The sequence below is a fragment of the Denticeps clupeoides genome, chromosome 10 (assembly GCF_900700375.1).
Source record: "Denticeps clupeoides chromosome 10, fDenClu1.1, whole genome shotgun sequence".
In the NCBI taxonomy this organism is placed as follows: domain Eukaryota; kingdom Metazoa; phylum Chordata; class Actinopteri; order Clupeiformes; family Denticipitidae; genus Denticeps; species Denticeps clupeoides.
In genome coordinates this window covers 2,290,438-2,303,452 of record NC_041716.1, presented here as the reverse complement: position 1 = coordinate 2,303,452, position 13,015 = coordinate 2,290,438, and the positions used below count along the sequence as shown (strand labels likewise).

Below are 13,015 nucleotides of genomic sequence, written 5' to 3'. Positions count from 1 at the left end.
TATCATCTGGTATCGAGTTTGAAATGTCATTATCGTGACTTGCTACAGCCAACTTGCGATAATAAAGTAAATGAACCATATGCACCATTATAACAATGTGTTTATATCATTCAGTGTCTATATGATTTACATATAGAATGCAGTTATTTAAACATAAAATCCCATGCAATGCACATGCTTCTACAAAAAGGACAATCTGAGCCAAAAATATTCATGAGAAAGTAAAGCAGCTTTTGCAACTTCTTTCTTGGTCACTGGCAGCCTATGGTTGGATACCCATACAGAGCACAATGCGGCAAGCATTTTTAATTCAGAAGGAAATACCACAGATCAATAAATCATTAAAGCTGAATACCATTTGGTCAACAAACAGTTGCACAACTCCAACCCACAGGGACTCGACAACCGCAATCGATGCAACTAAATAAATGCCAGGCACAGTTATATGCATAATGCACAGTGGAGGAATGATTCATCATTCTGCATTACCACCAGACGCACAAAGCACCAAAATACAAAGCCCATTATATCAAGCACACTCATCAGTGAGCACAAGCGAGAGCATCTGGAACATTTATACAGATTTTAGAGCATAATACTACATATATCAGTAATGGTGGGTGTTTATCAGTGAATTAGCTGACCGGTTAACAACCAGGAAACACGATTCACATTCATAAGAACTAGTCATTGGGATTGGGGTTGGCGTCAGAGTACTGGGAGAGGTCAAATGTCAGGACTTTGCTGACAACACAGTCTCCTTGCTGTGGAGAAAACGTAAAAAGAAACACGCTTATATAAAAGATATTTTTATTTATTACATCTAAACATGCACCAAGCTACAGGCTTTTACAATTGGTTTGATTTTGTGCCCATAATTTGAAGCATGAAATATGAGCATATATTGACTATAAACGGCATATAATAACTTTTTTTTTTTTAAACAAACCTCTGGATAGACGCCGATGAGCGAGTCAGCCTTTGTGTAGAACTCCTCCTTCAGGGAGATGACAATAGCTTGGAAGTTCTGCATGGACTGGTCCTTAATGTAGTTCGCCACCTGCAGAACACAGACAACACGTACAACACCAATTACAGTGTCAAATTATGCTGCTAAAGAACCAAGAAGTTACTCAAGATCTTTGGTTATGATTAATAGTGTTTTAATAATTTTGAAAAATATATTACTTTCACAAACCTTGCCTATGTTGGTGTTATCCAGTGCAGCGTCAATCTCATCCAGAACAAAGAAAGGAGCGGGTTTGTAGCTACAGCAATTACAAAATGAGAACTTTTACACATGGGAATAACAAAGCAACATTTATTTCTTTAGACAGGCAGTGGTGGCCTTGCAGGTAAGGAAACGGACCCGACCAGAAGGTTGCCGGTTCAAATCCCCGAACCGCCAAGGTGCCACTGAGGTGCACGAATTGGTACCCATTTTAGATATTTCAATCTGTGTTTGGCGTTTAACCTTTTGCTTAATTGTTGAATAAAGTCCTGTCGTGTCCTCTTGACTTTTTAATTATTAAAATATTCTATAATCATAACTTAATTGTGAACTGTTGTACAAGTCCATAAAATGTAATAAGATACGATAGACGTGTCCAGACTGATTTGTGATCGGCTGTAGTCCTGATGGAGAAAGACCTGTGAATGGCGAAGAGCAGGGCCAGGGCGGCAACCGTCTTCTCTCCTCCGGACAGGTTGTCCATGGGCCGGAATCTCTTCCCTGGAGCTACGCAGTTGTAATTGATCCCGTCCAAATACGGCTCCTCTGGGTTTTCCGGACCCAGGAACGCCTGAGAAGGAGATGAATGTTCATAGAACGCAGCAGGGTGGGGTCCCTCAGAAGTGGGTGTGTCACCGTACCCCTGTGATCATCAGTGCAGGTGTCTCTTTTCATCTCTACCTGAGCGCTGCTGTTGCGTGAGAGGGCTTTGTAGATCTCATCGATGTTGGTGGCGACAGACTCAAAGCAGGCGTTAAAGCGGTCGAACCGTTCCTTCTTGATCTGCTCGAACGCCTGCTTGGCTTTCTTCGCCCGTTTGCGTGCGGCTTCAAACTCTGACAGGTACAAAACACACATGAGACATGAGCGCTGTACAGCTCAGCATCAACATCCTCCACATCCTCAACCCGTGGAGCTGCTTCATAATATTCACAACTGTGTGGAAACAGGTGTGTTTTAGAGAAGCTTCTCAATCTTCTCTAGAGCTTCTCCTCCTCTGTCCTCTGCTAAAATGCAGAAATTCCAGAACGAAGACCAAAATGTTATCTGACATAAGATTGCTAAACCGTTTCCATTGTCTCCAGGTCTTCATTTGTTAAATGGCTTTGATGAGGCTTGGTAGAAAATAGCTACTCACCATCGCTGGTCTCCTGAAACTTGTCCCTGACGCTCTCCAGTTTCTCCATGGCTTTCATGTTGGGGGCGCTGATCCTCTGCAGAACGCTCTTCTGCTCGTTCAGCCGCTGCTGCAGGGTGTTCATCTCCAACTTGATCTCCTCCTCCGACAGAGCATCCTGGGGTGTGTGACGTTCAACACACCTTACAGCGGCCGGTTTATTAACCTTCTATTGTACCTCACAACAGTGCAGCAAACAGGCAGGAGCGGATGACCTTTAACCTCTCTGCCCTTTTGTGTCTTGATTTATTTTTTTGGCCCTCTAGATAACTGCTTAGTGCCATAACTGTACACCGTGTTAAAATGAGAACTGATCGATGGTTGCTTTAAAGCAATAATTACAGGGAACAAAAAAATCTATTTTCTACATGAAGCCCAATAAAATGCTGTGTGAAATCAATCAGGCATCGATGCAGGCACACCTGGACCTCTGAGCTTCAACCACACTGTATCATCTTGGTCACAAACTGGTCACCAATCCATGTTCAAAATGGCATTAGAGTGTCGTGGAAAAATTTTGAGTGTGAATCAAAATAGTGAAAGTGAAGTGATTGTCACTTGTCAATTTATCCTCTGCTTTTAACCCATCAGCCTGAGTGAGCAGTGGGCAGCCATGACAGGCGCCCGGGGAGCAGTGTGTGGGGACGGTGCTTTGCTCAGTGGCACCTTGGCGGATCAGGATTCGAACCAGCAACCTTCTGATTACGGGGCCGCTTCCTTAACCGCTAGTCAATGAAGCGCGATGCCTGCCTCTGACTGGCCGTGGTCCAGATATGTCCAGACACCTCACACCATAATTGACCATAAGTAAAATAATAACGCTGGAAAAGCACAATGCGTCCATAATACCCATTACATGCGGTAATGAACATACTGGCCGAGTGTCCCCTCTCCCCGCTGGTTAACAAGTTTATATTGGCTATGGACAGCTGGATTTTTAAAAAAAAAAGGTAAAAATGCGATACGGTAAAAAATTTGGTGCACCTAACTTTTCTGCTGGTTCACCTAAAAAAAACAAACAAAAAAAAAAACAGTGCAACCAGTGCAGAATTTTAGTCCAGATCCCTGGTCAAAGACATCCCCATACTCTTATCTTAGGTTCCCTCCCGACTAGGACTGTGTGAAAGGCTGAGAGATATGAGTCACGTGAGCATGAAGTTCACAAACCTTAAGGTCCTCCGATAGGTTGCTGTAGTCAATCTCTATAAGGGCTTCTTTAGCGAGCACAGAGCTGGACGTCTTCTGGCTGCTGACGGACTCCTCCACCTGAGAGCTGCCCTGTTTGTACGAAGTAGACCATCAGACCAGGACACCTTCTCCCACCTTTGCAGTCCATATAGTGAATACATGAGCATGGCTTACTTCCCCCTGACTGATGTCGTCCATGGTGCCAGAACGAAGTGGCAGCTTGATGTCCTGCATCTTGCACGCCTGCAGTAGGTTGTGTCTGTCGCTGCGCTTCTGCTCCAGCTTGGTCTCGATGGCCGTCACCTCCTTCTGGAGCTGCGTGAGCTCTCTGCCATGCAAACATAACGCTTCAAGGTCTACTCCCTGGCACAATCTGGCTGAACATTCCAGAGAGGTGGAGATCTCACTTGTTGGCGCCTCCGAGCTTCTTGCGTATCTCCTCCATCTCCCGGTTTTTGTCGTTCACTTCAGACTTCTTGGTGAGGTGCTGGTTCTTCAGGTCCTGAAGCTGGGCCATGGTCTCATCAATGATCTTCATGTGTCTGTGCTCCTCCTGCGACACAAAAAGCTTTACGCCTTTATTTCTGAACATAAATCACAAATTCTACATCTGTTACGCTGAAATCTCGTCATTTTCTGGGATACATTTTTATCAAATGAAATTCCAAAACTCCAGACAAGTGAATCAGTTGGTTCCTCTGTGCTGTATGTTTACAATTATTCATACATCAATAATCAGAACAATGATTACCAATATATAATTTATTATACAGATAAAATTTTCATCTATTTAAAAAAATTCAACAACAAAACATACTGTTAATAGTTGTCATTCCATGATGGTTTAAAGCCTTTACCTTCTTCAGGCGCTCTATCTCACTCTCATCCTTCTTCACCGTCTGTTCCCACATCATCACCTTCTCCTGATCTTCCTTCAGCTGGTTCTTCTCATAGTCAAGCTGGATAGCCAGGCGCGTCTTCTGGGTCTCAAACTCCAAACTGGAGAACCACAAGAGCCTTTTTAGAACAGGCAGTACGGGGCCGGAGACCGCCGAGGGGTGGCTCCTCACCGCTTTTTGGCGATCTCGTTTTGCCGTTTCACTTTCTCCTCCTCGAACTCACGGATGTTCCTGACGCAGATCTCCTTACAGAACTCTACAAAGACTTCATCCTCCACCTAGCGGAGACGGGAGGGACGTGACAACGGGCTGTTGCGGAGGGTTCACGTTCCACTATTCGCAGGTGGCCGGAGCTCCTACCAGGTTCATGCGGTCCCGCAGCTGGGTGATGTCTCTCTCCCGCGACTGGATGATTCTCTTGATGTCGTTGATGCGGGGGCCAAAATTTGCCAACTCACTTTCCAGCTTCGACTTCTCCTGCATTGCGAGAGAATCGGGGAAGACACATGAAGACAAATATCTTCGATCACCTGACAAGTTGTTCGCACGTTCACAATTAGACAGCGCCATCTAGCGGAGCTTCCTGATTTTTTTGTTATTGCCATTGTGATAAGATGCAAGCACAGCACATGGAGGCACTGTAAGGATGGACATCACGGGACCATGCTTTTGTCTTGCATAACAGATGTCTGTAGGGGGAGGTGTGACATTCCTGTGTCGATGGTTGCGCGTGAAAATTCGGCACCTCTGTTTTACATGCCTTTTGTCTGACGGCAACGTGTGAAGTGTTAGAGCCATCAGGACCGCCCACCCTCTTTGTCTTCCCCAAATGGGAGGCACCGGGGGCGTGACATCAGAAAGGTTCTGATTGGTCAGTGACAACTTCCTGTAGGCCAGTGACAACTTCCTGTAGGCCAGGGGTATAAAGGTCTGCTCACATGTGGAAAGGGGCTCTGAGCTTTCTTGCTCAGGGGGTTTTCCATCGGAAGCCGGAAGGCTTCTGAGTCTTTCTCTCCCCCTCTTTTTCTCTTCTCCCTCTTTACTCTTTCTAATCATTTTTATTTTCTCTGTAACCTTGGAACCTTTTTACATTCAATATTCACATGTAACTACAATAATTATTTACCGGTGTTAATAAATTAGAAACTGTTCATTTTTAACCTCTATTGTGCCATGCCTCTTTCTGCCAGGTAACATCAAATTGGAGTGGTTGAATACAGTGCTTTGTGTGGAAGGAGAAAGAGTTTTTCTACACACTCTATTCTCTTCTCCCACACCACATGGTCTTTTTTTCCAGCATAATGAAATGTGTCCCCTGCATTTAACCCATCACCTTAGTGAGACGTGAGTGGCCATGACAGGCAGCCGGGGAGCAGTGTGTGTGGACGGTACCTTCATCAAGGGGACCTCAGTGGCAACTTGGCGGTTCGGGATTTGAACCTGCAACCTTCCGATTGCAGGACCGCTTCCTTATCCGCTAGACCACCACTGCTCCTTTCAATAATCATCTGGAACATTTACTGATTATCCAAAGCCTCATCTTCACCTATTTACCACGTATTTCCAGGATTTATAAAGTAGTCTAGTGTGTAACACGCCAGCCTACAAACCAGAAGATCACAAATCCCGCTTACTACCATCGTGTCCCTGAGAAAGACACTTAACCCTGAGTGTCTCCGGGGGGGGACTGTCCCTGTCACTACTGATTGTAAGTCGCTCTGGATAAGGGTGTAAACGCTGTAAATGTAAATCCAAAGACACAGAGAAGTTAATCCAGGACTTTTCAGTAAAGTTTATGCTTTGACACGACCAGGTGCATTTTCAGTTCTGGACGCTGAATGAGTGACTCTGCTGTACCTGCATGTTGAGGGACAGATGGCGAGTCTTGGTCTGTTCCAGGTCGCTCTGCGAGTACTTCAGTCTCATCTGCAGGCCGTGTGCCTGGGACTGCACCTGCCTGAGCTCCGCCTCCTTCCTCTTAGCCTTCATTTGCTCCTGTACGGAGAGAGAGAGAGAGAGAGAGAGAGAGAGTGATGATGGAACCAGGTCACTTCAGATCTTATGCCTGACTGATGTAACCTTCAGCTCCTCTGTGAGTTTCTCCTTCTTGTCTTTGAGTTTATCGACCGCTTTCTCGTCCCAGCGCCGCGCCTTGGCCTTCAGGTCACTCGCCCCACCAGAGATGACACCTGACTTCTGGAAGAGGGTGCCATCCAGCGCAACCGTCTTCCAGCGGGAGCCAAGCAAGATGATGAAAAGACGAGGAATTATTATCATTTATGTTCAATTCCATTTTATTATACAGTGAAATAAATTAAAATAAACAAGACAGTATAGCAAAACAGAACAGCAGATGAAGTCAGTTTTTATGACATTTTTTATAGGCCTAACATTTTCAAATCATCTAAATCAGCCCTCTATTCTCAAAAAAGGATTAAAAAAGTAAAGGAAATGTACATTTACATTTACGGCATTTATCAGACGCCATTTATCCAGAGCAACTTACAACCAGTAGTTACAGGGACAGTCCCCCCCTGGAGACACTCAGGTTTAAGTGTCCTGCTCAGGGACACAATGGTAGTAAGTGGGATTTGAACCTGGCTCTTCTGGTTCATAGGCGAGTGTGTCACCCACTAGGCTACTACCACCCTGAAGGATTAGGCTTGTGTCTGATATACCTTGTGCCTGTACGGCCCCCCAAAAGCGATCCTGCGCGCGTCCTCCACGTTCTCACACACCAGAGCGTTGCCGCAGGCGTACTGCAGCGCCTTCTTGATGTGCGGCGGCTCGTAGCGGATGACGTCGATCACCAGCTTGGCGCCACGCAGCTCCCTCAGCTTCTCGTCGGTGGGCTTCACCTACAAGGAACATGAAGATCAGTGGGACAGACCCACGCCGACCGGAGGGTGGGGTGCCCCGTACCTCAAGGTAATCCAGGGGCAGGAAGGTCTCGGGTTCTCCTCGCTGTTCTTTGATGTACTGGATGCAGTCTCGGCCCGTCTTCTCCGAGTCCACGATGATGGCGTCCATATTCTTCCCGAGGACCTTGGTCACGGCAATCTGATATTTCTTCTGGGTCGGCTGGCACAGGTCAATCAACCGACCGTACTGGGGAGGAGACGTCAGGAAAAGAAATAACTTCATGTTTGTGTGGGAACCGATTTAAATAGTCTAGAACAGTGGTTCTCAACTTGAGGGGACACTCTTGCGGGGGGGTTTGAGTAGGCTACAGGATGGGAGGAAGAAAAAACTGAAAAACTGGCACCCCAACTGCAATGAACCAGCTTTGGGGGGCCAGCTTGCCAAAGGTTGAGAACCCCTGATCTAGAATGAGGAAGTAGGGGATGTGAGAGCTGTCAATCACGCCCACAGACTCCTCCCCTTTTTAAACTTACTTTAATGAAAGTTAATCTTCTTTGTTAGAAATAATTACACACCAAGAAAAATAAAAAATCATTTTGCAAACAAATGGCCTCCAGATTCAGTTCCTACCACGGATCCAGGGTACAACCTCTTGATGCTCTCCATGATCTCGGCTTTCCGCTGCTGCCTGCTGTTCTCCTGCCTGTCGATCCTGGCATCTCCCAGCTGCTCCATCACCTGAGAAAAGCAGGCGGGAGGAACGTTTGTGCCAAATACACCCCCCCCGGACATCCACGGCCGGGATTGAAATGGGATTTCCGTGTCGTGTTTTCACCTGGTTGAGCTCCATATTGATCTCGTCTATCCGCCTCTTGGCCAGTTCAACCTCTTCTGTCAGCTCCTCCTCCAAGCGCTTCTGTTCATCCAGAGACTGTCTGGAACAGACCTCAGATTACATCTCAGATTGACCTTTACCTTATCTTTCATGTAAAAAAATGTCATAAAATTTTAGAATAACGCACCAAGCAATGTTTTTATGTGAGGCTTTATCAATATGTCACTACGCAAAAAGAGATCGTTTTTGTATCGATCGATTTGTATAGATTGTAATTATGAATACATTAAGATTTATTGAGCGTTGGCGTGTTATTTTTGTCGTGCAGCACTCTGAATCTTTTTTTTTTAGGCCTTGTTTATGACCGCTTCTGGGCTGTGGGTTACTCAGCTGCAAAAAAATTTCATTTATTTATTTTATTTATGCATTTTTATTATATGCATTTGTATATTTATGTAATACTGCTTGAAGAAGTGGTGCTCTGACAGATTTTGTGGACAGAATCCACAGATTTTCTACCTGCTGGTAGCAATGTAGTCCTCCAGCTTTTCAATCCTCTTCTGGTTCTCCTCAATCTCTCGGATCTTCTGCTTGATCTTGGCCTAAAAGCAAATGCTAAAAATGAACCATCCGATCGCCATTAGGGCGCCTGAAGGATAGTGAGGTCTCCATCTCTACCTCTGTCTCCACTTTCTTCCTCTCCTCCAGGTCCAGATGATCCTGGTCAGCTTTCTGGTCTCGGTTGAACTTCTCCAACTCTTGAGCGAGGGTGGCCGCTCGCTTGCTGGCCTCCTCCTTCAGCCTGTGGTACTGCTTTACCTTCGGACGGTGACAGGTTCTCGTTTCATCCACACTGACGACTGACAGACATTCACAGCCTGCGTGACCTTTCAACTCACCTGGTTCTCCTCCAACGTGAGGTCCTGGCCCTGACTCTGTGCCTCCTCCTCCATGCGCTCCTCAAACTCCTGCCTGGCCATCTCCACCGCCCCCTGCTCCTGGTCCAGCTCCTCCATGTCGGCCTTGCGCTTCTTGTACATCTTCTGGGCATTCTGCAGAGACTTGCGAGCAGCTTCCAGCTTCTTGATCTTGTGGGCCGTGTTCTCTTTGGCCTTGATGTACTGCGGCCTCTTCTGATTCAGTTCTGCGTCCTTCTCCCTGGAGGTGTGAAAGAAGGTGGTGTGAATATAAGTTCCACATTCACCAGATCTTTACTTCAAGTGAACATCTCTGCTGCTCACTTGATCTCCTTCTCCACTGTTTGCTGGTCCCTCATCATCCTCCCCAACTCCTTCTTTTTCTCCTTCAGCTCCTCCTCAATGTGGTCCATCTTCTTCCTGTCCTTGTCAATCTCTCGGTTGCGGTGGGTAAGCTCCCGGTTGAGCTTCTCAATCTCTTCCTCGTTGTGGTAGAGCTTGAAGAGCTGCAGTTGGATTTGAGCCCTGGCCACCTCGTCCTTCAGCCTCTGATATCGCTCCGCCTGAGATAAAAAAAAAGAATTAATGACAGATGGATGGATTTCAGGAACAAATGTCAAGTTCAAAAAATGAAGTAACCATTTCCATGGCTTCACCGTACCTCCTCCTTCTCCTGCTTGGCCTCTTTGCGTTCTGCAGCGATGTTCTTCTTGCGGTGGTAATTAAACTGCGTGTCCTCCTCGGCCTTCACCATCTCTTTTTTCCTGCGGTCATACTCCTGTGCCAGCTCGCCGGATCGGGAGATCTCCTCAAAGAGAGCTGTACGCTCCTTCGGGTTCTTCATGGCAATGGACTCCACGGCTCCCTGGGACAGAGAATGATGCAAGAATTTCAATTCATATGTATAATACATTTCCAACCAGATTTCTACAGCAATACAGAATGAAATCAGATTCCTCTACAGGGACCAAATCTATTGTGTTGATGACAGAAATGACACGTTTATGTTATTTTGTCTGAAAATAAATGGACTTCATCTAGTACATGAGGTACATTAAACCTTTAAACGTGAAACTTGCATTGAGCGTATCCTGCATACTGAGCGGGGGGAAAAAATCCCATTACTTTCTGTAGCATATGGATGGATTCTTGTACATATATCTCTACCTGGAAGACCAGGAAGTTTCTGGCCTTGATAAGGATGCCCAGTTTCTCCAGTTCCTCACTGTACTCGCTGAGCCCCACTACTTTGGTGTTAATGCGGTACTCTGAAGAAGAGCCTAGCATACAGGTACAAGTTATCAAATTATGCATTTCGTGCATATATTATCAGTAAAGAGGGGTGTGGTGTTTTACACAGTGTCTCGCGCACACCTTGGCGTACCTATAATGACCCGGGTGAAGGTGCGCACATCTCCGTCGTCCTCATACACCATGCTGACCGAGGCCCGGCTGGCAGCTGGCTTTCCAACAGGAGCCCCGTGGATCAGATCTTTCAGCGTTTTAACCCGCAGGTTGCTGGTCTTCTCCGCGAGCACAAAGCTGATGGCGTCCATCAGGTTGGACTTGCCTGCAGCCGGCCCAGTGAGTTATAAATACATACGGTATATTATATTAAGATGCCCTTATCCATAGGTAATTACAATCAGTAATTATACATTTAATTATGTATAATTACCCCTCCCTGCCAGATGGGCTGAACGACTTCTTTGCACGGTTTGAGGCAGAGATAGGTGAAGGTGAAAAGTGAAAGTGAAGTGATTGTGAGACCCTGCAGCACAGCACACGGTGCTCAGCCCACTGCTGTTCACTCTGCTGACACACGACTGTGCTGCACAGTAGAGTTCGTACCACGTCATCAAGCTCGCGGAGGACACAACAGCAGTGGGGCTCGTCACCAACAACGATGAGTCTGCCTACAGAGGGGAGGTCAAGGTGGTGGACTGGTGCCAGAGCAACAACCAAAATGGTTGTCAACTTCAGGAAGAAACCAACTGTCCCTACCCACACTGCACGTTGACAGAGCTGCTGTTGAGATGGTCAGCAGCGTGACGTTCCTGGGTGTGCACATGACAGACGACCTCTCCTGGAGCCCCAACACCACCTGCACCACCAAGAAATCCCACTTCCTCAGGAAGTCGAAGAAGGCCACCCTCCCTCCTCCCATCCTCACATCGTTCTACCGAGGGACCATTGAGAGTGTTCTCTGCTGCTCTGCTCTAGCAGAAAGTGAAGACAGCAGAGCGCATCATCGCGGGTCCACTTCCACCCATCTCCCAGCTCTATAAGAAACATTTCAACATTGTGAAGGACTCTCACCAGCCCTCACACGCCCTGTTCTCCCTCCTACCGTCTGGCAGACGGCTCCGCAGCATCAGAACTGTAACTGCCAGACTCTGCAAGAGCTTCTTCCCCCGAGCAGTCAGAGCTCTCACCAGAACACTGTTAACCTCAACAACAATACACATTAAGCACCTTCTAACACTCTGCTCATTTTGCTCATCTCTGTTATTTTTTGCACATTTCTGCTCATTTTGCACGTTTGTCTTGTGTGTCTTGTTTGAAATACCCAACGTATCCACTTACAAGCATGTTGTCCTGTTTGTCCTTGTTCAGTATACAGAAGAGTTTTACTTTTCTTTTATAGTAATGTACAGTATTTAAGTTTTAGTTAGTATAGGTTGGTTTAGTGTGTATATACATATTTCTCTTTATTTTACGATTGCACTATGGGGGTTGTGTGAAACAGAATTTCAATGCACAGTGTACCTGTCAGTACTCTCTTGAATCTTGAATAATGATATTTGTTGTTGCAGTGCAGGTCACGTGCGTTTTAATAAGCATGTGATTAGAGTGATTATTGCTTTCCACAGTAACAGCATAGGCAGAATATTTTTCTGCATGGATGGATGATTTGTATTAAAGAGAATTAAATATTATTACATGTTATTACAGGCAACATTTATTCAGGTTTTTGTATATCTATTAATCAAACGAACCCATGTCATTATCATCACATAGTAAAAAAATGGTATTCTGGTATAACATTTTTTACCTTTTATATACTCATGTCTGGAAAGAAAAGAGTTGGGCAATAAAATTGGGGGCATAATGAGCAGAAAAACTGCAAATGGAAAGGATGTTTGCTGAGTGTCATGTCCAAACGACTCATTCTTCAGATTCTGTTAGGACATCTACACCAATTTCTTTTCATATTGTGTATTCTGTGAATATTGTGCCGACAAAATATTTTTTCCAGGACAGGGCTCTCCGTTTTATGCTGAAATGTCCAATAAATATGTTATTAAAAATATTATTATCACAGCTGCATCAGTATGTCCTGCTTAGGATGGAGGAAAAAGAGCGATTTTCTGAAAAAAAAAAAAAAACTGGATTTAAATGGAATTGCAATACATATGTACATTAATTACGAACGTCTGAAAAACCACGGGGTAATGAATGCATGATTATCTGTCATTTAATTCTCTCTTCGAGGATGAAAGGGGGTGTGGCACCTGTTTCAGAATGCTCATGCAAAACGACGGACGCGATAAAGGTTTATAAGGCTGTTATCGATATTCTTCTCCACAGCTTTTCTCCTCTACTTACCCGATCCATTCGGTCCAATAATCGCTGTGAATTTGTGAAAGGGGCCGATGATTTGTCGGCCTTTATACGATTTAAAATTCTCAATTTCGATTAGTTTTAAGTAGCCCATGACGCACGGGTTCTTTATATCGCTGCAGTTCTGCTTAATAAAAATATAATTACAGCGATGCCGCAGCGATCGTCATTTTTCCAGCCCTCCGCATGAATGCATCACGCACCCCCACATGTCCCCCCAAAATACACGGGTCTGCAGTCCGGCAGACCAAAAAAAAAAAAAAAAAAAAAACCGAACTGCGC

At 45.5% G+C, this 13,015-nt stretch overlaps 1 protein-coding gene across 5 annotated transcripts; it reads right to left on the bottom strand.

Annotated features, from left to right (window-relative positions):
* Positions 1-82: 82 nt before the first annotated feature.
* Positions 83-12,928, bottom strand: LOC114797904 (structural maintenance of chromosomes protein 1A-like). 5 transcript variants are annotated; one of them, XM_028993169.1, is made up of 26 exons: positions 12,719-12,928; positions 10,494-10,679; positions 10,277-10,389; positions 9,771-9,974; positions 9,434-9,672; positions 9,092-9,350; positions 8,871-9,011; positions 8,712-8,794; positions 8,193-8,292; positions 7,988-8,095; positions 7,418-7,603; positions 7,174-7,353; positions 6,575-6,721; positions 6,353-6,490; positions 4,856-4,972; positions 4,667-4,773; positions 4,454-4,595; positions 4,004-4,149; positions 3,771-3,924; positions 3,576-3,686; positions 2,370-2,526; positions 1,913-2,067; positions 1,651-1,802; positions 1,199-1,268; positions 950-1,060; positions 83-764 (listed from the first exon to the last, which is right to left on the bottom strand). In XM_028993169.1, exons 1-26 carry the CDS (start codon positions 12,825-12,827, stop codon positions 684-686), a joined length of 3,696 nt encoding a protein of 1,231 aa, XP_028849002.1. In that variant the 5' UTR covers positions 12,828-12,928; the 3' UTR covers positions 83-683. The 5 variants fall into 5 exon arrangements, with proteins under 5 accessions (XP_028849002.1, XP_028849001.1, XP_028849003.1 ...); XM_028993168.1 differs by lacking the exon at positions 12,719-12,928 and adding an exon at positions 10,788-11,246; XM_028993170.1 differs by lacking the exon at positions 12,719-12,928 and having other exon boundaries at positions 10,484-10,614.
* Between the last annotated feature and the right edge of the window lie 87 nt (positions 12,929-13,015).